The sequence below is a fragment of the Hirundo rustica genome, chromosome 5 (genome assembly GCF_015227805.2).
Source record: "Hirundo rustica isolate bHirRus1 chromosome 5, bHirRus1.pri.v3, whole genome shotgun sequence".
NCBI lineage: Eukaryota > Metazoa > Chordata > Aves > Passeriformes > Hirundinidae > Hirundo > Hirundo rustica.
This window is the reverse complement of record NC_053454.1, coordinates 22,815,493-22,839,909: the sequence shown is the minus strand read 5'-3', so window position 1 is coordinate 22,839,909 and position 24,417 is coordinate 22,815,493. Positions and strand designations below refer to the sequence as shown.

General features: G+C 38.0%; 1 protein-coding gene across 2 annotated transcripts in view; it reads left to right on the top strand.

Moving 5' to 3' along the window:
- SMIM14 (small integral membrane protein 14) overlaps nucleotides 1–21,581 on the top strand; it is a 38,251-nt gene extending 16,670 nt beyond the window's left edge. For both annotated transcript variants that reach the window (XM_040065110.2, XM_040065111.2), the window contains exons 3-5: nucleotides 11,258–11,306; nucleotides 19,083–19,231; nucleotides 19,809–21,581. In XM_040065110.2, coding sequence (XP_039921044.1) covers nucleotides 11,258–11,306; nucleotides 19,083–19,231; nucleotides 19,809–19,841 — 231 coding nt within the window. In that variant the 3' untranslated portion in view covers nucleotides 19,842–21,581. The remainder of the gene's footprint in view (nucleotides 1–11,257; nucleotides 11,307–19,082; nucleotides 19,232–19,808) is intronic.
- The last annotated feature ends 2,836 nt before the right edge of the window (nucleotides 21,582–24,417 follow it).

Below are 24,417 nucleotides of genomic sequence, written 5' to 3'. Positions count from 1 at the left end.
TTAATATAATTTTAAGTTACGAAGTACATCAGCTGTTAAAGGAGCTATGTGTGAAGAAGATTCTCTCTAGGATCAGACCCTGTTTCAAGAGGTTTCTTAACAGTATTTTGGAAAGGTGCTGCTGACACAAAGGCACAGAAACTTGAGGCTTCTGTGGAGTATATTTGTACTTTCTGTGGGGCCTTTACATCAGGCCTAGACATCCTAGCTCATGCTTCCCAGTTAGAAGCACAACTTCAGAATCTTCTGAGCTCTCCCTGCTGCCCTTATATGGATGTTTGTAAGTATGTTCTTTCCCAAGAAGGACTTTGTTTTTGTCCTCAACATGATGTTTGTGCCATATCCCACAGCTGTGTCGATTCTGAACCTTAAGGCTTCTGAACACATACTAAAGTGGTGAGAAAGGAACTCCCAGGACCAAGTTCAGAAGTTGGGAGAAAGAAAGGAGGGTGCCCTTTTTCCTCTGGCTTGTCAGATGCAAATCTCAACTAGCACAGTTCAAAATTTTGACACCCATTCAACATTTTTCTGTCTTCTCAGTTTTTGCTAGAAGATACTGACAGGCAATCATACTGGTCAGCCAGTTCTCTCTGTTGTAGCTGGAGCATTCTAGATATGAACAATGTAGGTGAGTTGTGTCCAGAGTTAAAGGAAATGCCACAAATGTCTGTGAGATTTTGTTCCTGGGCTGCTCCATGCAGGGTGAGGTGGGTAAAAATAGATAATTTGGAGGAACACTAGTTCCTGTGTTACAAATGTGAACTGAGCACATAATAGGTGTGTGCTCTTGGGCAGTCACCAAGAGGAGTCTAACAATGTTCTGTGTAGTTGCAGGAATGGAGTTTATTGCCAAGTATCCACCTTCCAAAAAGATCATACCAATTAGCACTTGAAACTGTGAGGCGTAAAGGGAAATTCCATATTTCATCTCTCCTAAAAAGCAAAGCAGATGCTCCTAAATATTTATAAGACCAAATCACTAGCTAGGATAATTTAGCAGAGTCTAGAAAAGAAAAGTCTCAGAAGTCTCAGTCAGCAGCCAGACTATCCTCAAGTAACCTATCGTATGATCTCAGCAGGAGACTTGCTAAGCCATTTTTGCTGTAACTTTTTTGCTTCACTAAGAGTTTGCCTTCTAAGTTGCTGTTTTGTCACTCAGTCTTACACAAGACAAGCAAACAGAAGTTTTACTGTTTGTGCTAAAAAGAACACTTGGGCATGTGGTTCTCAAATTGCTGAACCCCACAAGTCTCAATGGAGACTGGGTGCACAGTACCTCTAAAAATTGGATCCTCAAAACCCTAACTTCAAAACTATTGTGATAAACAAAGTGAAGCGATCTGTTCAGACTCTAGGTGAGAAAAAGATATCCAAATATGCTATGTACCCCGAGTGGTTTCCTAATGTATTTGATTGTTGAATCTTTGAAACCTAGATAGGTATAAAATGCACCAGAGTACCTTTGAATGGTGTTATAGCTGGCAGTACTAAACAGGATTTTGGAGCAAATTGTATAACAAGGTGTTTGCAATTGTCTCCAGACTGAGCATTGTAAAGGCAGAAGTTCAGAGACAAGATTTAACAGAATCAAATTTAACAGAATTATAAAGTAATTATAGGAGATGCCCAAGTGTGAAAACGTTACTTTTAGGGTCTTTCAGTCCAATAATGACATTGTGCAAAACCCCCATGATTGACTGTAGATTTTTTAAAATTTGCATTTGAGTTAAAGTAAACTAATTTTTACAGACTAATTTGTTCATACCTTTCTAAATCAACATTTATAAGAATTCCAACACTGATAAGAATTAAGGCTTCTGCTAATGAAGAAGTTATGATATGTTCAGCCATGGATATTATATGCAGAGTTACTATATTCAAATACACAGAATTTCTGTTAGAATTAACTGTACAGGAGATTTGAATGACACTGCTATTCCAAAATCAGGAGGTGAAAAAGTCTGCCTCTAGAACCTGAAGTTCTTGTTTTAATTTCCAATATGATAATTTTAACTTCTAGTTTTATTGGTATATTTACTTTGAAACTCTTAGAAAATTTATGTGGCATTCAGAGTTTAATTTGTGGTTGCATACATTATTTTAGGGGTTTTATACTGCATATAGTTTAATTCTCTATTTGAAATGCAGACTTCAGTTCATCTTACAGTACAATTAATGCTTATACATTGAAAAAAGAAAAGCTATTGTCATTTAAATTCTTCTTTCTCTCTGTTACTAGCAACACTGCAGAAAATTACAAACAAGGAAGCTGTTAAAAAGTTCACCTCTTAGTTATGTGGCTTAGTTATTTATGTCTTTCATTTTCCTTTACTAAGCAAGGGTTTTTTTGGTTGGTTTTTTCCTTTTTAATTCATAATACCATGAATATTTTATATTCAGTCAGCTCTGTATCTCTATTATGCATAATATTTTACTGCTTATTAGGTTAACTTGGATATATTGCTCATACACAGAGTTCTTACAATGTATATGTATGAGCTTAAGTGGCATTGAATTATTTTATGCTAAATGTTCTGTCATTTTCCTGAAGTGGACTTTTCAGGATTCTCCTTGTTGTCAAAATATGAACATTTCACACGTGTAAATTTCTGTAGTATGGCCACTGTAAATAATAAGCAGATATTATGATCTCCAAATATTCCTAGGAAACACTAGAAATCTAAAATTTTTGGCTGTGACTTCATAAATATAATATCTAATGGGTAATACCCACGGCACCATCTGTTAAGATCTGGTGGTGGTGTGTAATTACACTGGCTATTGTATGTTGGGTTCACTGTTTACTCTATGGATATAGCAGTAATTGGGAACTTCCATAAGAGGAAGTAAGCATAGAAGAAAAATATCACAAGACTTTCCATCCTTTGCAGATGCACAAGACTCGTCAAAAGACAATGACAGGTTTGTTAGCTTGCACGACTTTATCTCCTGTTCAGCCTCCTCCATCTGCAAAACTTATTTTGACAAGAAGAGCCAAAGTTCAAGTATGAGGAACAACAAATGACAGCAAGTGGTTTTATTGGAGGGAATCTGTCAGACAAGGTGATAGTTGTTTGAAGGAATCATGATTAAGGACATTCTGTGTACCCAGAGAAAATGGTTCCTGTCTTAGTTTTGGCAAAAGACAGCAAATCCCTAGATAAGAATGATGTCATTTTGTAATACAAAAATCTGATTCCCTTATGTTACTCCTCTGGGTATCAATGCTCTCCGAGTAAGCCCAAGGGTCAGTTCAAGTTTGAAAACTAGACTGAAAACAGTTTATGTGGTGGTGAGGAATAATCATACATATAGCATCTTCCATGAAGACTGAAACCTGCTTATGACTGCTTAGAGTGGCCAGAAATGTCCAAGCAAGCCGGTAACACATATGACTTTGTGTCAAGTAAACATCCTTTTTCTGTCTCCTTCTGGTGCAGTATTATTTGCTTTACAGAAACTGACTTCAGAATTCTCTCATACTAGTTTTTACAAAAATGAGCAGTATGTCTTTTAACCCAAAACATTTCTAATTCTATAATGTAAAAGAACCCATTTTGATAAACTGCCAGCAGCTCTACTTACAAACCACAGTGGGAATTACAACCTTGTGTTTTGTCCTTCAGTAGCTAATTGCAAAGTAATGGTCCATGCTTAGTTATTTTGCTATATCAAAATCAAACTTGGGGGGATACAGAGCAAATCATTCTTTATTTTAATCTCTCTTGTATTTTGATTTGTCACTAGATTTTTATAGCAAAAGTTGCAAATTCTCAAACTGTTTCAACACAATTGGTTCAAACACTCTTTTGTCTACCAAGTTTCTGCATAATGCTCTTGACATTTTAGTGAGTCTAACTGTTTCAAACTGGCCAAGTCTGAAATAGTATCCAGCATAGCCACAAGTCTTGGTTGAAGAAGACTTCATGTAAACAGCACCAAATAAACACAGATGACTAAAACAGCTACGTGCTGCAAATGGTTGAAAAGCTCTCAAGATGTTAGCACAGCTAAGCCAAACTTAAGTAGTCAGCAGAAGTGGCTTTCCATGCTGATGCAGGCTTTTACTGAAAGCACACCAGAACTATACCAAACACCTTTTTTTTTAAATTTAAAATGTCCTTTATATTTAAGGTTGCACTAGAGACTTCTTACACATGTTCCATGGTGTTTGCCTTCTATTTTTTTATATAGCAGGTGCTACTTCTTCTAGTCTGTAGTTTTTAGCCAGACATCCCAAGAGCAGGAAACTACATTTTGCTCTCACTTGCCCCTTTTGTCCTCTGCGTTCAAGCTGATTCAAAGAAGGCCTTCCCAACAGCTGAACGTTAGGTTGTTCATTAGGACAGTGAAGCTGTCATTCTTCAGAGGTGCAGGGGAAAAGACTTGATCCACCTGCTTAGACACCAGCCCAAAAGAATAAGATACAGGGCTGGAGTGACAGAGGGTAAGACTGTACCTGAATGTTCTTGCTCCACTGACTTATATCTTTCTTCCTTTCACTGAGTGCTCAAGGTACTGGTGTTGCAGAACCTTTTTGCGGCTAAGGCCACAAAACTGTATTTCAGAATTCATGTACTGCCAATGCGTGTCATAACCTAGAATCTAATTCTGCATCAAACAGTGCAAATGGAAACTATTTTCTAGACATGTTAGAAAAAGAAAAAACTGGAAAGTGGTGTCTACTTGGGTCTATAAGAGGTTAGGAATCAGGACTTTTTGAACATGTCTGTCATTCTTTACATTTCCCATTCCTGAGCTTTGTAGTATGTTTGAAACTGCTCCTTCTCAACCAACATATATCAAGAAAAATAAAAAACAAAAGAAAATCTCAGTCACACCTCACGATCATCTCAAGGCATGCATAGTGTATTATGAGCAGTGTAAAAAATCATACATTGAAAATTCTTTCAGCTTGATATTCCAGAAATAACTAATAGGTATAATGTGTACTATGAATGGCTGAACGCTGATAATCAGAGATGTGTTACAGCCATCTCTTTTGAGGAAAAAGGTGACAATTGTGCTTTTTCTCTCAGGCCTCATGTAATCAACACTTAGAGCAAACTACAGTTATCTTTTGGAACTGTGAATTCTAAGCCTCTTCCTCAAGGCTGTTTACATGGGAGTATGTTTCTCTTTTGCTGATAAACATAATTTTGCAGAAGATACTCAACTGTTTGGTCAAAAAAGCCCGTATGTGTCTTGATTTTATGTTTTAGATATAAGTTTGCAAATGTCCTCTGGGGAGATATGTATGTTATTTGTGCACATTTTCAGCTCCCTCTGTTTAATATTCTCCCTCGTGTCTTTGTTGTCTGGTATTTCACATAGTCAGAGATGCTGTGAGCTCCTTGTAATGATCCTGATCATCACTGTTTCAATTTCTTTTTGCTGCTTATTCATTCTGCTCTGCATTCAGTGAAAGGAGGATGTCATGGATATCATAGGTCAGCAGAATTATGAAAGGACATACCAGTAAGTCAGGCAATTGTAGGAAAGTGAGGGAAGTGTGAGAAAGGAGGATCTATATGACACCAAGGTGAAACAGCAATCCCTGAATAAATGTAAAAGACTAAGAGAAGAATGTGCATGTCCAGATCAGTACTCCAGACTGCAGTCCCTAGCATTTCTGATGCATCTTCCTCCATAAAATGTCATGTCTCTCAATATGAAAGTTAATGTTCTCCTTCTGTCATAACTGGCAGATGATTCTGGGTCTCAAAAGTTGGTTTGTAATCTAGGAATATTGTTTTGAAATATAGCAACCATCCTTTTCTCTCACTTGCAATTAGAGAGGAAATTACTTGCCACCTCACAGGACCAGGCTCTATATTTTAATTGCAGACTGTTACTCTGTCCTTGTATGAACAATCATTTATTCTAATTGGGCACATACACATGGAAGATGAAGAAGTGAGGAAGGCAGTATTCACTTTTTCTTTGTTCTTCTAAAAGAAGTTTAGCATAGTTTAAGAGACAATTAAATTCCATCAGTGTGCCATTCTTTTCCTCTTATTTCTCTTTGCCATCTTGTAGCAGAATAATGCATGTAGGTGTCATTTTTTGCATCTTTAAATCTGAACTCTTTCAGATAATGCTGCAATTCAATTTGCAACCTGGCTTGTATTCAGGACTGGCATATCCTACCATTGCAATTTATTTATCATCTTGTTTACTAGATCATTTATATAGTTTGGTGAGAACAGATGTGGCTGCCAACAAAGCTTAAACAATGATTTCATTATCCAGAAACATGAGAATGCAATCAGGAGTATACCATTGTGTTGTCATCTTCTGGCATTGTTGGAGAGCAAAAGCAGAGCTTCCAGATGGTCTAAATAACAAAAAAAGTATTTTCACAAGGGATGATACTTTCCCTTGTTATCACATAAAATTTTCTATCAACAGTCTTTATGATTCCATTTTAAATTCACTTGTATTCATGGAATAAATGACCATATCAATTAAGTTATTTGTCCTTGCTTTCCTACTTAACTATTATTTTCATTCCCACCATTATCCATTTTTACTCTCTTACCCTTGTACCTGTGCCATCTCTTTCTTTCACACATCTCTCTGGGCTTTCATCCATCACAATTTCTTGTATGGAGATCTTCTCCTGACCTGTCTCGTGAACTTACTAATTTTTCATTTCTGTCTTTTCTGAGGACTTATTTCTGCTTTTAGCGGACTCAAAGGTTTTTCTAAAATGTAGTTATTTTATTTATCCCTACATAAATAATATACTTTCACCTCATCTGCCATTCACACTAGACTGCACTGATGGTTGCACTTTGTTCTTGCCAATAGTCTTGTTCTTGTTTCGTTACCTCTTTAGTACACCATTTCTGGAGTTGGAAAGTGCTTTTGGACAGGGATTATGCTGCTATTTCTCCTGAAAAGTGACAAACTGGTGAGCTGTCTGATCATTGGTATCTTCCTGATATTTGTATGCTCTGTCCTTTTTTTTTTTTTTAACTCTTAAATAATACATTTAACTCTCAGGCAAAAGTGTTCACACTGGAAAGAAACCCTGAATCTTTTTTCAGGCAATATGCTATTGTCTTTAGTTAAAAAAAATTGTCTGAGCAGAGATTGCAGGATCAGTCCCAGAGACTGTTGAACTCTGACACAGCAAACTCTGAAAACTCACCTGAAGAGTTTCACTAAACTCTGAAGAGGAAGCAGAGGAATCGAAGCAAGAATGAGTTACTGTGTAGGTAGATAAAGTGTGCATTTCCTTCTCTACAGCAGGTATCTGTGATGAGCAGTGCAAAGTAGCTTAACTTCTTTCAAAGAAGACTGAAGTTGTCCTAGTGGTTGAGGTCCCTGTGTTAGAAAAACAAGTCCTCTGTTTAGCTAGATGAAGATGTTTTCACTGGGCTTACTCTTTCACTTGGACTTCAGTGATTTTGTGGAGCAGCTAAAATGCAGTAAAAATTCACACCCTGTTTTCACCGCACAGTGGCATGTTTGTGTGCACATATTAAAAAAAAACCCAAAACAAACTTTACTTAATATGGTGCCTTCACAAAAGTTTTCAGAGGCCAATAGCAGTGTCCCTTTACTGTGGCTGTTCACGTTTTCTTCACAGAAAACAAGATTTTGTAAAAAGTGGAGGCTCTTATAGCTAAAACTGTGCACACTCCTACCATAACATGGCATCTGTTTAAAGAGGAGCAGCAGGACACAGGTTTCAGGTGTGTTTGATGGGTGGATGGTGTTGATCCACAAAACAGCGTGTTAAAACTGTCCTTGTCTCAAAGAAGCAGGATCTAAACACTGTTGTGTTAGTGTTAATTGGGGCTAAAAGCCATATATTTTATAAAAGGAAAAGAAGGGAAGAACAGTTTCAAATTAGAACTAGTAGCCATTTCAAATGTGCCCTTTTCATTTTTGCAATGCAAAATTTGAGTGTCTTGGGGAAAGAGTGAGGAAGACCCCTTTTCTCTTACCACTGGAAGTAACTTGGTTTCTTTTTTTTTCTTGGTATTTTGCTGAGTTTACATTCACAATATGTCAGTAAGTGGGCACTGATTTGCTGTGACTCAGCTACTGCTGCCTCTTCCAAAAACTTTCAGGGCCTTCATAGAAACCAAATATTCCTATTGACCAAGAGTTCATGTGGTTTGGAGATTATTAATTTAACTTACTTTTACTTAGGCTATTCAAGTCGTAAAATGTACTTGGAGTAAATGAAAGTTCACAGTTGTATTTTAAATAATATACATTTGTAATTACTATTTTTACTTTTATTTTTTCAAGTTTGTACAGTACTAAAACTGATTTTTTTTATTCTTTTTAGCTCTCTTCTAGCTTTCATGCTATTTAAAATTCATGTTTACTTAATTTTGGACAATTAAAAATAAAGTAGTTAATTGGCTCACATGCACTAAGCCATTTATTATATTTGAATGACAAACTGCACAGAGAATGTTAAAATTCAGATACAATAATTATTTATTTAAATGGAATAAAATAGTATAAATATTTCGTTTTGTTGCTCTTTAGCTCTTTTCTTTTGTTGAACATGCCCTGATGTTTCACATGTCTGATTTTTGTGTTCTTAAGGGTCTGTTTTAGAATCTGTGGAAAAAATGAAAAGGCTGTTGTCGACTTTATTAGATGTTAGATCAGACAGCTATTCATCTTCTACTAAATTCACACTTTTGGCCACGCAAGGATCTCTGAAGAATTAATAAAATCAAAATCATTGTTAATTTTGTCTTTAAGTATCTAGGAGTTAATGTATTTGAAGAATTACTTCTCTGTTCAAATTTTTCTTATCAGCTCTGAAGTGTTCCTAGTCTGAAAAACATTGAGTGTATTTGAAGTCATTTTGAGGGTTTTGTTGAGAACAGGTGAAGTCTGGTTCAAGTTTTTACCATTATTCCACAAACTTTCATCCAAACTTCCCCTCCACATTTCTAAGATTAGAAAAATCTTAATACAAAGGACTATTTATTTCCAGTCCCTGGTAATTGCTATTTTTCAATTGCCTTACTATTGAAATGTTGCACATTCAGTTTTTCCCAACAGTTGCTACATTCCTTAAAGGCTGTCGTTGTCAAAAGAGAGCTAATTGGTAGAAGGAACGTTCTTTTTTCAGCAAAGGCATTACCTTTCCCAGCCATTCAATTTACGTAAGCATTTCATACCTGTGCCAGAATCACTTCTTGTCTTTTGACTAAATGAGTGACCACAGGGAATCAGATTGATATTGGGTTACACAGTAAGGGACTTGTTGATCCGAGTGAATTAAGAAAAACCTCTTTTTACTGCTGCTCTTTTTTCATGATCTGCTGTGTTTCATCCCGCGATGACAATATGCAGCCTCTCGCTGAGCTGTTAAAAACAGATTTGTTACCTGGCTCAGAGAGCCATCCTAGGGCTTTGAAAAAGTTGTACTTGGACAGTGTGACACTTAGAATGGGAGATAACTGATACTGTGGCTAGAACACCCCCGGGCAGTGTTCTATATCTAGGCAAACAAGGATAAGCTGTATGAGGACTTGCCATCATGGGGACAGAGGGGGATAACGAGATGCTTGTACAATATCTCTGATCTTATATCTGTTGCCCATTTTAATTCTGGTAATCCTTCTGTGTTGAATATCTGTAAATGGTGTTTTAAGTAAGAATTATAAATTAAGCCCCTCTCAGAATTAAACTCTTACACAAACAGAAGATAATTATGTTGCTGGACTCTTTAAAATACGGGTATAGGAATATCCATTTTTCCCAGTTCGGAAATCCTTCGAATGTTTCAAATGGGTTCTGTTGCTAAGATAAAACCTCCCCTTTTTTGACTTCCAAAGTTTTAAAATAAAATGAGCTTTTATATAAGAAGGGCAGGAAATATGCATAGATTGATAGAATTTTTTTTTTCCTTTAGTAAGAAAGAGAAGTATTCTGCCTGAATTTCCCTCAACGCTTTAACTGTAGAAATAGCTGAAAGGTTAAATCCAGCCTTCCAAATTCCTTCCAAAGAGACTTCTTTGTAGTCTCAGTAAATTTGCTAGTAGATCTTAGTATATTAATGAAAGAATTAATGTGATCAATCTGCAATTACATTTTTTTATTTCAAATGTGTCAGTCATTGACAATCTTTATGATAAAAGAAGGAGCTTATACTTTCCCAGCTGTCTTCCTTCTTCAGTTCTTCTTCTTTGATGTGTATTTGCATGATATGACTACATACATTAAATTAGTTATGCCAACACAAGGGAAAATGCGTTTTGTGGAATTTCTTACTTCTTTGTATTTCTTATGTAAAGAGCACCATCTTTTCTTCTCTTTAACATTTTTATATTTACACTGGTAATAAACAGGTTAGCCTGTTGTGACAAAAAGTGTTTGAATTTGTGACACAACTGTATAATAAAATCTTTGAAAAAGCAAATGTCATTTCTAACCAAGACAGTATAACAATTCTGTACTTTTAAAAACTTTACTAATAATCCATTATGTTTACCTAAGCAGAGGATAGAATCTATTTCCAAAGTACTGTACATAAAATCCCATCCATTTAACGTCTATGATCCTAATAAAAAATGTGATATTTGTCTTCCTTTTTGCCTCTGTCATCTGTAAAGTAGCTATACTGATTTGCATGTTAGCCAGTGTTGACTTTTCTTGCAGTTGGAAAGCTTACCTAGTCTGTAAATAAAATAATTATTACAGTCACTAAAAATGTTTTAAATTTTACCCATCAGTAAAGAGAAAAAAATGTAAAATACATATTAAAACCTGCTTTTTAAAAAAAAAAAGGTCTTGGGGTGGAAAAATAGTAAATACTAAGTTTAAATGTGAAATAGTAATTCAACTTCTCTCTGCATAACCATTATCATAGTGTGATCATTTATTATGATGTAATCACAGAGTATTTTAATGTTACTTGATCTAGATAATAGTAAGAACACCTGTCCATTTTAAATCCAAAATATCTGTAGAGAGTGTATCTGTATATAATCGCTCCCGTATCACTGCAGATTTTTTTACTTTAATTTTGAAAGGTATTCAATGGCTGAATTGAAAGCAGTAACACTGTAATCAGATGATTTAAAGGTATTATGTAAATTGTGTTCAGAAACGATCTCCATACCTGGGATTCTTCACATACCATAAGCCTGGTGTGATCCAGTAAAGGATCAGTTATACTTGAACTTTACTCTGACAGTGTATTAAATCCTGATTTCAGTAAAAGCTGACTAAGACTTATTGTTAAGTGTCATGCTTTCTTTTTCTGTTTCAGCTGAGACAATCCCAGTCGTACTGCACAGATACTGAATGCCTTCAGGAATGTGAGTAACGGTTCATATCAGGTTCATGGAAGTAAAATGAACAGCAGTAATTAAAAGACAGTCTGACTGTTCTTTAAAATGCAGTGGTTGATTTAATGTTATAGGAATATATTATATTAAATACTACAGTAATAAAATTGATATGCTGGGGAGGTAATTTCTGAGAATCTGTGATGAACATTTTGTACATTAGAAGCAGCATTGATGAGAAGCCTGGAGGTATCAATAGACCAGCATAACCATTTATCAGGCCCCAAGCATTACTGAATCTTATTGTTAGCCTACAAATAGGATGATTTGGGGTATGAGAGGGGAAAATTTGGAAGGTGCTTTATTTGTCCTCCTCAGATTCAGAGCATCCTAACCAATGAAGCCTAGATACTGACACACCCACCCACCCATGTTCTCAGCTGGGGCTGATGTGCTGTCAGTACCATGCTCCCCGACTCCACTGTGAGGAAGAGGAGACTCTGACTCATAAGCTGACATACACCATGACTGCATCTCTGTTGATTTGGTGCCTGTGTAGTTAATGAAGCAGAGGACTGATGTGTACACTTTCTTGGAATTTGCTGTGAAATGCATCAAAAAACCTCTCCCAAACAGTGAACAGTATTAGGTCAGTCAAAGATGAACAGAACTGGCAGTGAAGCATAGCTGTGTGGAGGCTATGCAATAATGTAAGCATGCCCTGGGGCATTGAGGCACTCCCTGAGACAGTCTGTGAGCTAGAGGGAATGTTGTCAATTGTTTATACATAAAAGTGAAGTGGATCTGTTTTTCCTTTATCACTTTACCAGTTGAGCGTGTGAACTCAGATTGCATCAGGACTGCTGTAACGCTTTGAGGGAGCAGCAAGCACCTGAGCAGTGTTCTTATAAGCAAGAGCTGCTGGTGCCTGTATCTTTTACAGGTCTAGGAGCAGTGCAGGCAAGGTTTCCAGCATCTTGGAGAGAGTGCATGCTTTTGTTCACTCTCATGTTACTCCCTCTTCACTCCCCTGTAAAACCTGTTTAGAGATGGGCATCCAGCTCAGACTTGCACTGGGCTCTCCCAGTGTGAAACAGTCCCAGATTCAGTGCCGTGCTGGCCTGAAGCGGGAAAACTGTTCCACATAACCCCTGAGGAAAAGATGGTGTGGTGCACATGTGCTGTACAGCGCTGCTGGTTTACTCTTTCTTTACGGGCTTTGCAAGTTATGCTGTCTGTGACTTCTGTTACTCCTCCTCTTCCAAATACACCTGTCCAAGGGCAGACTTTTTAGTCTCCCACACCTTAGACTTCTATGTAGTTTTTTTAATCACAGGCATGTAGGAGAGAGAAAGAGGCAGATGATGGGAGACAGAATATTTTTTATATTAGAAGGAGGCACAGACAGGGTGGAGCTTTCTGAGCTTTAGCTCATGGTCAGAATCAAGCAATGGTAGGTCATTCTCACTCGTGCCTTGGGAGTCTTGGGTCATCAGTATTTATGAAGCTTTTAGACTAAAGACTGTATAAATTAGTAAGTTCTGATATGTGTGGGCACAAAGCTTGTGGGATAGCTTTAATGTTATCAAGCTATAGTACAGTGGGTTTGCAACAAATAGCTTTCCATTCTGAGATTCTTGCAACAGCTGTCTGTGCAGATGCAAGCAATTTGGCAGCAGTTGTTCCAAACCAGTGGTTTGTTTCAAAAACCAAAGCAAAAATTAGAGAGTAAATCTTTTCCTATGTTATTATATTGCCTTAAATTTAGTTCTAGCAAAGGTATTTTTCTGTTGATGCAATGACATGGCCTGCGTATTTGTTACATTATTTTACGATGCTTCTGTGCTTGTGCCAGTCTCTTAAGACCTTGGGAAGTCAAAGGCAAAAATAAACAGAATGAGCATCTGGAGAACTTTGAGAGATGTTTTCAGTAACATATTAAAATAATTCTGGGCCAGTTTTCTGTCCATTCCTTCATCCTGTTTTTATGAGTTGTGCAGGGATGAGCTTACGTTTGAGGTGGGTCTCCTCTTCCCTAGGTCCCACAGCTCCATTTCCTGTTATTTGTTGACTTCGATTCCTCATTTCAAAATCTTGATACGAACAAGTTTGTTTCACTCTCACCAATTTGCTCATTCCCAGAATTTCGTCTTCCTTCTGGAAGCACAGCTGGGAATGTTGTCATACACAGATTCTTAAGTTGCAAGGTTGTGGAATAACTGATGAGATGAAATGTGGTTTTGTTTTGGGAGACGTCAGGGCTGGGGTTCAGCCAATGTCACAGCAGCATCATGTGTTGTGCTGCTGCTACCAGCTGGAAATTTTCAGAAACACTGTCTGTTGATTCTTCTTGAGCATGCTTTGTTTTTTCAACCCTTGATTTCAGGGGTTTTTTTGTTTGTTTTTTTGTGGTTTTTTTTGCTTTTTTGGAGCCATATCAAGGCAGTAGTACCAGGTCTCCCTCATTTACTTTTTGTGTTATTATCTATAAATTCTTACTTAAAGTTGTTATGTCAAAGTGACTGCCCTGCAGAGTTTCTTGCCAGGGTCAGGACCAGAGCTTTTGGATTTAGGAAGATAGGAGCACCACTTCAACAAGCATTTGGGCTCTCTGCTTGATGGCTGTTCATCTGCTGGTTCTCCGTCAGAATATCTGCTGTGACATTAAAGCGTGAGTCAGAGTCTCATGACTGTTCCCTCAATTTCAGCAGATGCCTTGCAGAAAAGAAAAGGCAGTAAGTTTTGAATAGGCAGCATATTAAATATTCTGTTGAGATTCCTAATGCTCAGCAAATCAGAATATCTTAGAGTTTCCCTTGAAATGAGGAATAAGAGCGGTAATTCTTTTCTGAATTCTGTCTAATGCGAGTGGAGCATGGAGATTCTCTGACATGAGGCAGTTGCGACATCAGCGGTTTCATCCAGCCTAGGGAGGATCCCAGCTGGTACTGATCTGCTCTGATGGCTCATGGTCCTTCACCATCAGCCTTCTGTGTCAAAGGAAATGAGAGGCTACTGCCTGAGTTTTTTCTCTGTGTTCTAGCAATTCCCAGACGTTGTGACCTCAATTTACCACATTCATATTTTCACCACTATTCTCAGTGCTTTGCTAGGTTGTAATGTGGTCAGAGATGACTGTCTCAAATGTTGTCTACTGTACTTCCAAATTTTTATGCAATTGAAAATGAATACATATCTGTGATTCATCTTGAGTTGTACTCATCTAGGGCAGTCACAGCAGCCTAGCTTGAAATGTCTGCCAATTCTTCCCTCCCTTTTCTGGGAATTCCCTTCTCCCTTCCTCTGCTGCTCAAGTCCATTTTGGCTTTCTTTGGTTTCTTTATCCTTGCCTTTGAAAGTGTCATCTTGCAGGCATTATTTGCTGAGGGTCCTATCTGCTCTTTGTCTTCCCTGCCCTTCCCCCATGATTAATTTTGTAAAATACCTTTCTTCATACAGTTTCATGCCTTTCCTTCACAGAACAAGCAAGGCTTAAAGCACCATGAAAAGAAGATATAAGTCAGAGAGCATGCTTTTGCCTTTCTGCATGCAGATTTTACCAGGGTTGATCTGTTTGTACTTCAAATGAATATATTTCTACCATGAGAGGGCAGACAAAAAGCACCACATATAATACACTTTCACAGTAAAAGAAATGAAATTTCTCCTCTCTCTTTAGAGTACAGCCTCACTCTGAAGGAAAAACTGCAGTTTAAGAGGTGAACTGAGTTCATGTAAGGGTATTTAACACGGGCACTTAACAGTTTTAATATTGTATCCTTGAGATTTCAGTTGCACAATCAGGAATTGGTTGACCTTTAATCTTCAAAAACTTTTTACCAAACTCATAATTTCAATAGCTGTGACTGCCTTCTAGAAGCTCAAATCTGCAAACATCTGTCACAAAGGATTTTTTTTTTCTATTCCCCATGTCTTTCTGAGAGAAGACTAATTTATGTGGCTTGGTCTCTGCTTCTCTAGGAAAAAGCAAGTCCAAAAACTGTATCTCCTACATGGAGCAACAGATAAGATTCACTTTAGTCACTAACTCCCATGGGAGTTAGTCCCACAATCTCAGAGCAGCTCTATTGAATCCCTGTGTGAGGCCAGCATGTATTAAGCCCCCACGAGGGTTCAGCACACTCTGAGGGTGTCCAGCAACCTCCTAGAAATGGCTTATGAATAATTAGCAAAACAGCTGATCGGGTATGTTTTGAAAAGCAAAAAGGTTTTAATTAAAGCAGAAAATAACAAACTATACAAAAGAATAAAAGCTGAGCACAGTGCAGGGAAGCCCCTTACACCTGCCAAGACACACCGAAAAGCACAGAGGCCCTGTGCTCTTTCTTAAGTACATAATGATTTAGGAGGGTCTTTTGGCAACTGCCCAGGAGAAACAGCTACAGGTTTTGAGGTACATTTCAAAGAACCAACAGGTGCCTTTGTGCTGGCACTGGGCCAATTATGATGAGAGAAGCACAGAGTTTTCTGGTTCTTCTCCCTTAAAAGTCCTGGGGTAAAACTTCCTAATATGGGAACATTCACTCTGTTGTGGGGGCGCAGTGCAACACAGCTCCTCATAAAACTTTCTCCTGCAGAGAGATAATTCAGCCATGCTGAAAAAAAAAAAAAAAATTCAGGTAACCAGGGCCAGAACTGCTCACAAGCATCATTCAGAAGTGTGTGGATATATATGTGTGCCAAACCCAGGGGACCAGATACTCTGAAAATAAAGAGCTTGGGCTGGATTCAGTGTTGCATGGAAAGGTAGGCTGGAGACTGTGTGTCATGTCTCTGAGTGATATGGGAATATGTGCTGTTAAATTCTGTGCTAGTTGCTGTCTCTGGAGCACTGGAGATTAATAACCATATCCATCCATCAAAATGGGTGGTGGCAGGAACATTCATCTCAGACCAGGACAATCTTCTATCCATCTGAGAATATTAAAAAATACCATTCACAGGTGCTCTTAGAGGATAACCTTTATCCTTCAAAGAGTCAAAACATCACTTCTAAATTATTTGCAAAAAAATACCTGTTACAGATAAAGGCACAGTGACTGTGAAATCTTAGAAGCAAGATTTTTTTTTTCTTCTGCCCATCATCATGAATTCCATCCTGCTTGGTTTCACCTTCGCTCAACTGTTCTTTATCCATAAGCTGGTTTTATCTGATTATTTTGTGATCTCAGAGATGGAGGTCTTTGTAGCAAGATTGTTGTCTACTACATATAACCGCTTCCCAGTAGCTGAAATAACTTCCTTCCATTTGCTTGATTTGTGATGCAAAGCTTTGAAAAGTTGGATTCAGCCCCAGCTATGTGAAATTTTGCTTATCCTCTTCCCCGTAAGAGATTAAAGTAACAGATCCTGAAATATCTCTCATCCTTATTAAAGCACACGATCATTTGTGAGAGATGTGGGTTTAGCGGTTCTTGGAAAGTGTAAACATCGTTGTGTCTGTCTGAGTGTCTGGCACACTTTGAGTAGGTAGTAAAGGGCCAGTCAGTTCAGAACATGTGTCATCACGTTTGGTTCCATCTGAACTGTGTTACAATGCTGGCTGGAGAGAACTGTCTTGCAATGAACGCCTGTTGTTTCCTTCTGTGGTCCCTTCTGCTCCCTTCCCTGACCTGTAGCATGATCTGATCTGGCATCATTTGCTTACCCCAACTTTTGCTTAGTCACAACAGACCCTAAGTACACTAATGTTCAGCAAAAATTCCAGAAGGCAGTCAGACTAGTCTGTTTCTCTGCAGTGTATGACTAACAAGTCATCTCAATTTTCAGTCTTCTACCAGAAATATTTGCCAAAGCAGGTACCTAAGGCCTTCTTACTTGTTGCTGAAGGTAGTCTCAGGTTATTAATGTTGTCTGGACGCTCCAAAAATAAAGCAGTTGTTCTTTTCATGAAAAATTATATGCTAGTCTCCTGGACTGTATGTATAAAGATTTTCCAAGATTTAAAATATTGATATATGTTGCTGATAATAATATTTTAGTCAACAAAACTGAAGGTCTAAACTCTTTCTTTCACAATCCCAAATGCTTTCAAAATCAAATGTGTAAGAGTTTAGTGAATTAAAGGCTGTAGCATTCTTATTTATTTTCTGTGCACTATGCCATCTCCTCATATACAAAACCCTTTATTTACTCAAATTTTCAAAAGAATTCTCATTTTTATGAGAATGTAATTCTCATGTAAGTCTAATCATAAAAGTCCTCTACATCAGCAACTTCTCGAGTTTTGAAATGTCTATGTTTTGGACATTTAAAAGTCAAAAGCAGTTTCATTTGCTCATGCATGTTAATGGTGGTGTTTGTGCTGTGAGAAGCATGAACTTCTATAATGCACGGGTTTTTTTCGTCTTGGACATTTCTGAGTGCATGTGGTGTCCGTAAAGGATATCAGTCCAAAAGCCCCAGCTCATGAAGCCTTATTCTCAGAGCAGCTGTGTGGAGAATGGCATTGCTGTCAGCTTCCCTGCTGGGCCCCTCTGCTGTGTTATGAACAAACCCTTTCCATGGAAGAGCCTCTGTTAGCAATGCTACCCCGGATGACGGTGATGAGGGTGGTTCTGTGGTATCAGCATTAACCTTCAAGGAAGTGATTCCAGCAGGGTGTAAGTTATCAAGTAAATGTTAAACAAGAACAATCCAACCAATACTGAATCCAGACTTGACTCCAAAATCAGGTGATCCACATAAGACAACTTGAAAATATGACAGATATGAGTATCTCTGTGGAGTTTTCTGGATGTTAAAATTTTCATCTTGAGTGATAAAATAGAATATCTCTTCTCTTTCTGAGGGTTATTTATTACACCTTTGAACTAATTGCTCTGTATCAGTTCATCATCTAGATCGTTAATGAAGATGTTAGGCCTTTAGATACTATGATAAATGGATTCATGTAATTACAGGTAATTAGCTATATATGGGTTTACACTTCAGCTGAAAAGATTAGTTACTGTTTGATTACTTGAAGTTATGTTTCAGAGGAGAAGAGTTGTTTTAAAATGTGCAGGTATTTGCAAGAGTTTCTTGATCCAAACGTATAAACCAGCTGTTTCCAGCCTGGAAGGTATTTTCTTAAATTTATTTTCACGTGATGTTGTTTCAGGTATTCTGTACAGAAATTTGGTGTAAAATTTTTGTACCGTCTTCCTTTGGAATGTGTCTCAGCAGCATTTTTCACCTCCTGTCAGATACATTGCTAGCAGAAATACCACATGACCTGGATGATCAGTCATGGAGATCTGGCATATTGACACTGAAACAAACCCTCAAGAAATAACTTAAGAGTAGAGTCAAGAAATTACCATTTATTTGCTCTCTTCATGCATGTTCTCTGTGTGGGGCCTAACAATGGAGCCTAAGCTTTCATCAGTTTAGTCTTAATTGTTTTATTTGTTTGAGGCAAAAAAACAAAGACCAAAATACATATGGGGGATTTTTCTACATAAATATATTTTTGCATCAAGTTAGATTTTTAAAAATCAAGTTAGATTTCTTAAATGTGAAGTGTTTTTATCATCTCCAGTTCACTAGGAGTTAATATGAACTACAAAATACTCATGATAATTCTGATAATGCCATTGAAATATGATAATTCTCTTTTCAAGTGGATAAGAAATGTGATAAAAACCCAGTATTACTGTCTCAAAGCCAAAATGAGAGACTAATCAGAACACTCCATTGAAAAATATTTCAGGGATTTTTTTTCTGAGATTGCATTTTTGTTTTCACTTGGGGAAAAGAACTCTGCTGTTACTCTGTTATAACTTGAGTTTTCTTTGTCTGTAGTGCCAGGACCAAACTCCTCTGGTGACAATGGCATCAGCTTTGCCATGATAATGATGGCCTGGGTGGTGATTGCACTTGTCCTGTTCTTACTGAGACCTAGTAATCTAAGAGGATCAAACACAGCCGGAAAGGCAGCCAGCCAACACAATGTAAGTGCATCTTCAAGTGCCCTGCAGGGAGATTTTATAATAGCTTAAATCTATTTTGGTTTAATACACACTGTCTCAAAGTAATTTTTTTCCCATTTTTTTCCCCTGTATTTTCTTGGAGCTCCATTAAAAATTAAAATGAGTTAAATCAAAGTGAAAGAAATCATGAAGGCTAAGTGTGAGGACTGCTGTGGGATGGAGCAGGTGCCGTGCCCTCTGGACACTGTCTGTAGTTGAAACTGCCTCCTGCCTTCTTAGGTGAAAGGGGGCAAGCACAGCTTTAAGAGAAGTCAGTAAACAAAATTACAGCATGATACTTTGAGAAGGGTGATCTTTGTCCTAGATGTGGGATCATGGAAAAAATCTCAATAAATACAGGAAAAGATACAGTTTTTTGATGCTCATTTACTCTAATTATTTTAAGATATATTGAAAAACCATGAAAGAAAACAGTGTAACACTTCTGAGTTCTTCTATTTCTAAATCCTCCTATGTGAAGCACTGTTTCTAATCCTGTACGTGCTTTTTTTTTTTTTTTTTTTTTTTTTCTCTTTTTTCCTTCCTTTCTTCTACCAAGGGACAAGAACCACCAGCCCCACCAGTGGACTAGAGCATTCAGTATTGGATTGGAAAAGTTCAGCAGCTAAAACCTTGCACGACCAAATGAACGAAGTGACCAGATTACTCCTAAACCCCACTCAATACGGTTTCCTTTTCTCATTTATATAGAGCAGAGTTATCATTCAGCAGTAATCTTCATGAACTGCTTTTAGCAACTTCAATTTTAAGTTAATTTTTGCTTTGTATGTTATTACGATTCCTATAAGATTGTAATTTGAATAATGGTAAGGCATTGCAGGGTTTTTTTGGTTGTTACTGTTACTGTGGACATTCCACTCAGTCTCTTTCTACAGTGATCCTAATTTCTTTGCTGTGATTTCTGATATGCATTGAAAGAAAAAAAAAAAAAATCCCAGTCCATCTAGAAGAATGGAAGGTTACTGACCTTTCTTCAGATTAATTCATATTTCTTCTCCAGTATGCTTTTGAGAGTTATATTATGGTTGGAATTAGTTATGTGCTGAAAAATAGAAATTGTCTTATATTTGCCCTGGTTTCAGAGCAGCTTTTATTCTGGTCTTTGGACCACTAACACAGTTTTCAGGGTTGCTGGCAAAAGCATGGCTTGTCCACTAGAATTATACTCTTGTGTGTGTGCGTGCACACGTAAGTGAATGTGACGATTGCCACTGTCAAAGCTTTGATCTATATATTGAGAACTTTACAAAAAGATTATACCACCAAAAAAGTTAATGTAGCCATTTTCATGAATAAATTGTATGTCTTGTTGAATATGTTGTCAAAAAAAATACTCTAAACCCAGGTATGCTTACTTTTAGACTTTGTCAAAGGAGAAATTTAGTAAGAAGAACTTGGTAGAATTTTCTGTCCTGGCATAGTGTTTTCATAATTGGTACCTTAACAAGTTTTTAGCCATGATATAATGTATATTGGACAGGATGAAATCATACCAAGAAGTTACTACAGTAACTTTTGGTATACAACATGTACTAGATTATTCAAGATTTTTCACCTGTATGTTATCAGCAATTCTTAACATTTCATCCTTATCTACTAGTTGTAATTGTAAAGTAACAAACTTGCAGGTGACTACATATGGCATGTCTCTTCCCTCTAGTATTTGTGTGTATGTGTGGTATGTTTTAAGTGTGTGTATGTGTGGCTGTGCACACACTTGTGCACATCTCCCATTATGGCAAATGGGAATTACTTTTTTAATGTACATTAATTTAAGAACATTTTAAAGATGTACAGAAAAGCAACACTGTATATTTTTCTTGTTCAAATTGAAAAATCGATCAGAATAATGTAAAGAACATTTTTATGTTACCAACATAAAACTTCTTTCCTTAAATGTCAGTGGAACAGACATAGGGGAATTCTAAGCCTTACTCTACAAACCTTTATTTCATGAGGACTTTAGTTACGGAGCTGAAGGAACTAACTATTAAAGTTCAAAAAGGTTTGTATTAACAGGCTTGTCCTTGGTTTGTAAGACAAGTGTCTGCTAAGAAAGGCAGGAGCCTCCCTTGGAATCGAAAATGTAAACCACTTCCCTCTGAAATTACTATTATAATTTTGAAATCATGGAGCTCTCAGGCAAAGAGATGAGAATAACAGTTCTTTACTAGTATGTAGAATAAAGCCAACAACCAACACCAGCTCTGGCATTAACAACAAACAGCACCAGGAACCCGGTGCCCAATTCTCGGCCGCGGGCGCTCTCCCCGTCGGTGCAGTTCCGCTGAGGGCCGCCGGGGGCGCTGCTGGCTCCCGGCGGGCCGGGCGGCCGCGCTGATTCCCCCGCGGCCGCAGGGGGCGCTGTGGCGCGGGCTCGGGGTGCGCACGGCGGCGGCGGCTCGGCCCACACGGGGAGGGACGGGGGAGAGGCTTTGCTTCACAAACCCCCTGGGGAGGCCGATCCCTGCAGGATCTGAGGAGCACCAGCCGGGCCAGCAGGAGCTCTGAGCGGGCAGGGGGTGCAGGGCTACAGCGCAGCCAAAACTCGGAGCAGTGCAGAAGAAGCGGCTGGGGCGGGACAGCGGCAGCTCGGCTCTGAGCAGGGCAGGGAGGGGCGAGCTCAGGATCCCGGGCACCCGAGCAGATGGTGAGAAGTCCCTCTTTTAGTGAGGCGGGTGTTAATAAGGTCCCAGGTCAGTGGCTGCTCTCACAAGCAGAGGTTCACCCCATACAGAAGAAGCAGCTCTGGGCTGGGCTCTGGCAGCAGCCACGAGTTCCCTGCCCCAAGCAGCAGCTCTGACTGTCCTCCAAATCTGAGAGAGACACACAGAGAGAGAGAGAGAGAGACAGACAGAGAGCTCCAGTTCTTTACCTGCCCAATTCTCCGGTATCTCTGCCCTTCAGAGACAAACTCCCAGTTAAGAGAAGTGCAACCAGATGCCCTCCTCCTCTAAACTTGGCCACTTTTGGGTTTTTTTAAGCACCCAGTTGTTAGTGTTTCCTAACAACTTACGGGAAAAATTCCCTAAGTAAAAAGGAACAAAAGGAAAGAAACCTAACCCCCAACAGGGCTCTAACAGAAATCTCACATCAGATCCCAGGGTTGACAGAGGCAGGGTTTTGCTCTTCTGGATAAATGGTGAGTCAGCTAAGCCGTCTTGTAAAGGTACAGTGGTAGACCTGAAGAAGGGCTTCTGTAATTTGATGTAATTGACCTTTGCATTTCTATGGAATAGTGTGTTCCCAAGCATAGGAGCATGTTTAAAAAAGAAAAAAAAGAAGATTGGGCCAGGAGTCTCAGTGACATTAGTGCAGTGCCATGCAATGAAACTGCAGGGGAGAAGCTGAGAGATCTGTCCCATTATGTCTAATGATGTACAGGCCACAAACACTGTGTAGAGATGTCACTGGGACAAGCACTCGGTCATGCTTACTTTTTGCCTTCCATGTACATTTATGTTTGGGACACTGTTCAGAAGAAGTATTACAGCATCATTTTGTTGAACCCACAAGGAAACATATATAACCTCCCATACTGACTTTTTTTTCTCCAAGGATTTTTGGCCAGAATTCTTCACTCTTGGAGGCATAAAACAAGCTTCCAATTGATTAAAAAGCCTGAAACAGGCTTCTGTTCAGACAGGGCACTACTCCTCATCCTGTTGGGAGTTGGTGAGATTTACAGGAGATGCTCATTACTTGTGAGGATCAGTCTCACTTAAATGTCTGTTTATGTATTTATAAAACTTACCACGTGCACCCAGCTCTAAGAGTCTTGGCAAATGAACTTTTTGTTCAGAGGAATGTTGTGGTTTACCTTTAAATGAAATGTATTGCTTGAAATTCCTCTAATTGTCCCAGTGATTTTATACATGTATGCTTTCCTCATGTAAATTGCTATTTTAAATTTTCTATGTAAAAGAAAAAAAAACATTGGAAATATTTTATTGTAAAATGTTTTACTAAAGAGCCAGGCCACTATCCCACATCAAAATGTATGCCTTTTTAATTCAGATACTCTCTCTCCAAGATATAAACTTCAGATCAGCACTCTTAATTAAAATATAAGTAACTAACCATAGGACTGTATTTTGCCACTCTTATTTGTGTTAAATAGTGCCTTACTCATCAAGTAGTTGCACTGAAGTTTGTGGAACTACTCTGAGATAATGTACTAGTAGCAGCTTTAGTAAGGGTGGCAGAAATCTGGCCTTTAGTGATGTAATTTGTGAATTACATAAATAATCGTATCATGGTTACAGATGTTTATGGTAAACTTTGGGAAGTGTGGAAGAGATTAGTGGTATGCAAAGCTCCAGGATATGATCAGTTCTGTAATGATGGTTTTAAGCTTGGTTAGTAAGAGATGCAAGTTGTAGCAACTTGGGAAGTATGGAGGGAAATTTACAATTATACCTTAACTTTGTTAAAACAATAGTATTTTTAGAGTCTGCTTAACACAATTACTATACTCTGAATTGAGAAATCATATGTTTTAATGCACTGTCTGCAGATCACTTAGCCTTGTAATATCCATGATTGAAAAGGAAGAGGGATTATGTCATGTACTTAATGTAAATCGGTGGCTTAAAGTATCTGAATTATGCCAAACAAAAAATCATCTGTGCCATTTGCAGTTTCCTAGTAATCTCTTACTGAGTACTTGGATTGGGATAAAGGGCTTGTACTATGCACTTTTTATTGACTTAATAAATAGCAATCATTAGTAAACTCTTGTCTTTGTCTTTTAGTTTTTATATAAGATACAGGACTGCACCAACCTATCAATTTCTAAGGTAATTTGAAATCATCTAAAAAATAAGAATCTGTAAAAATTGTGTGTCACCTGTATAACTTTTGAAACGTAAATTCTAACTTTTCTAATGGACACTTGTCTACTGTATGTATCTCAAGCAAGAACGAACTAATAAAAAGCAGTTTCCGTGGTTTAAGATACTTCGATGACCAACATGGATGCCTCTGCCTTTTGCTCTTTGAAGCAGTTATGCAACATAGAAAGTTAGAAATAACACAGTAAGAAAAGTTCTGACAAATATGCTGATTGTGTTACTATGTTTTAGATCAAATCCTACTACTTTGGGATTTGCAATCTATTTTCTAGCTCTAGATCTTGGCAGTGTTGG